Source organism: Microtus ochrogaster, linkage group LG8 (genome assembly GCF_000317375.1).
Source record: "Microtus ochrogaster isolate Prairie Vole_2 linkage group LG8, MicOch1.0, whole genome shotgun sequence".
In the NCBI taxonomy this organism is placed as follows: Eukaryota; Metazoa; Chordata; class Mammalia; order Rodentia; family Cricetidae; genus Microtus; species Microtus ochrogaster.
In genome coordinates, this window is record NC_022033.1 from 25,116,455 (window position 1) to 25,119,319 (window position 2,865).

Genomic DNA, 2,865 nt, shown 5'->3' on the forward strand with positions numbered 1-2,865 from the left:
GTAGCCCAGGCTGGCCTTGAACTCACTCCACAATTGAGGATGACCTTGAACTTCTGATCCTCCTGCCTTCACCTACCTCCCCTGTCCTGGAATGGAGCTGAAGGTTGGGCTTCTGCCAGGCCAGCTCTGTCAACTGAGCCCCATCTACAGCCCACCTGCCTGTCCAGCCAATGCTTTTTAAAAGAAATCCTTTTGTTTGACAATTTCACACACGTAAACAGTGTGCCCTGATTCTACCCACCCCAGCACCCCTTCCCACACACACCCTGCACCCCAACATGACCTCCACCTCTCCCCTTCTATTGCTATCTATAATTGCTGACCCTATGAGTCCAGTCGGTGCTGGTGTTGAAATACTGCCCAAGACTAGCAGCACCTGCTCCGCATGCGCTGGGCACACAGAGATGACGCTAGTCTGCCCCCTGCAGGGCTCTCAGGCTCACAGTTGTCCCTCGAGGCCACCAGTATGTGGGACGGTAAGCTAGAAAGACTCAGCTCCACCCGTGGCAAACATGGGGCAGAACCAGGCAGGAGAGCGGCAGGGAAGACTTCTTGGGGGCCTAGATCCTCACTGTCCGCAAAGCAGCAGGCTTGCTGGCCCCTTGCCAGAGGGATTCCAGAGCTGACCCTGCACACTGCATCAGTCACTTTCAGTGGTGACCTGTAGAAGGCAGTCCGGGTGGTGCAGCTTTCTGCCAGCCTCGGATTTATTGCCCGTGACTAGGCCCTACCTCGGTCATTAAAACCAAAAGCAGTCGGAATTTTCCCAGCACATTCAGCATGCTGCTGACTCGCTCCTCGGCCCTCTCAGGACACATTAAGCTCTGGTTTCTGACCTTAGCTGTCCTTGTGGTCCTGGCTCAGACTTCCCCAGGTAACCAAGCGGGGGTGAGAAGGGGAAAGGGAATTCCACGTTACCCTTTGGGAAAGCGGGAGCTGCTGAGGTCTGCTGAGAGAGAACCATACTGTGCCTGCGTCTTTGGGACTGGATCTAGCGTGGTGGTAGAGTTGCTTGGGGAACGTGTGAGGCTCTGAGTTCACCCTCCAGTGCTGGGAGGAATGAGGGGAGGGAGGCAAGAGCAGATGGATGGTGATAGGGAAGAAAGAAGGGAGGAGGAGGGGAAGAAGGAAGGGAAAGGGAAGAGGGGGTGCTAGGAGGGAGGAAAGAGAGAAGGGAGGGAACAGAGGAGAGAGGGCGGGAGGTGAGCAGTAAGGCAGGAGGGAAAAGGGTATACGGGAGGAGGGAACAGAGGGAGGTAGGAGGCAACAGGAGGCGGGAGAAGAGAACAGGAGGGTGGAGGGGGCCAATGTGCTTTCCTGTGGGCTGCCTGTGGCCAAGGTGATGCTTCTCTTTAGGGAGGCTGGGGAATGCAGGCACAGAGAAAGCACGTGCCTCGAGGTAGCCCGCGCCCGCACCATCCCCCCCGCAGCGCACATCAGTGCCTCTGCTTCCAGTATCTCCTGTCTGAACCCAGTCTCTCGCTTCAGTCCCCTCCACTGGTACCATGCCTTACAGTAGCCAGCATATTTACTGCACCTCTCCCTTGAAGCAAGCAGAGGAGGCATCGTGTTCTAAGAACACGTGGTGGGAAATGTGTGGGTGGACATTGGTTCATCGTGGGCTAAAGGCATGAAGCTGTCGTTAGGGTAGGGGAGTCTGGATTTCAGACTGAACGTGCTAGGCAGCCATCGATCATCAGATGTCTTCCTTAGTCACGCTCCACGCAATAATAAGATGATCGTTAATGATTATTTGGGATAGTGTCTCACTGTATGGCCCTGATTGTCCTGGAATTCGCTTTCATTGAAACTCAGAGATCCTCCTGCCACTGCCTTCCAAGTTCTGGGATTTAAAGGCGTGCCCGCCATGCCTGATACTACCTTATTTTTTGAGATAGCACTCCCTCTAAACCTGGAACTCGGAGATTGGCCAGTAGACCCAGAGATCTCCCTGGTCCCTCTGCCCCAGTGATGGGGTTACAGATGTGTGCTGCTGTGCCCAACTTTTATGTGGGAACTGACAGCCCCGGCTCACATCCTCATACTTAGGTAGCAAGTGCTTCGCCGGCTGAGTCAGCTCCTCACCCCAGCTGCATCATTTGCTGCTGGGTCAACCTTGCAAGGTGAAGGTCTTTGTCAATCATTTGTTGTTGCCCTAGAGAAAGGGGGATGGGAAGAAGAAAAAAATCCGTTCTTGATTAGCACTGATCGCAAACTGGGCTAAATTCCGGAGAGAACAGTTGAGGCAGAGGAGGGAGCTGTGGCTATGAGACAGTTCAGAGAGTGCCAGTGCACGGGCTCATGGGATACATAAGTGGAAAGGGAAGTTGAGATGAACTTGATTTTCCGGTTTGAGTGTCCTGATGAGAGAGAACACTAGCTTACCTCCCAGGAGAGAACTTTGGGGGAAGACAAGGAGAGAGAATTTGTAATTTACATTGGGGTCTCAATACCCCCCCCCGGAACCCACCTTTCTCACAGGCCCGGCTGCCGACATCCTCAGGATATTCGGGTGTGCCCTCCTTACCTACTTCAGGATCCCTCTCTGCTCCCTTTGACAGATGGGTGGCTGAGAACGTGCTATTATGGAATGGGCAAATGCAGACATGAATGCAGGACCACTGAGAAGAAGAAAGAGAGATGTGGGGACTTAACTGTTTGCTGTCTCCAAATATCAAAGTCGAAACTATATCACTTGCCTCCAGTCAAAGACCAGTCAAAGAAAGGTATGTATCATGTCCGACTCCCAGCCTGAGAGTTCAACAGTCATCAGGGCCAAGTAGGGACACGTAGATTCTCTGCTCTAATCTTCAGGACCTGCTGGGCTGCAGAGGGCTCATTAATCCATGTTCATTGCAAGGAGTC

General features: G+C 53.4%; 1 protein-coding gene across 1 annotated transcript in view; it reads left to right on the plus strand.

The window, feature by feature from the left end:
* Nucleotides 1–768: 768 nt before the first annotated feature.
* Nucleotides 769–2,865, plus strand: part of Defb115 (defensin beta 115) — a 5,449-nt gene continuing 3,352 nt past the window's right edge. Inside the window, exons 1-2 of the mRNA XM_013352239.1 lie at nucleotides 769–874; nucleotides 2,562–2,726. Coding sequence (XP_013207693.1) covers nucleotides 781–874; nucleotides 2,562–2,726 — 259 coding nt within the window. The 5' untranslated portion in view covers nucleotides 769–780. The remainder of the gene's footprint in view (nucleotides 875–2,561; nucleotides 2,727–2,865) is intronic.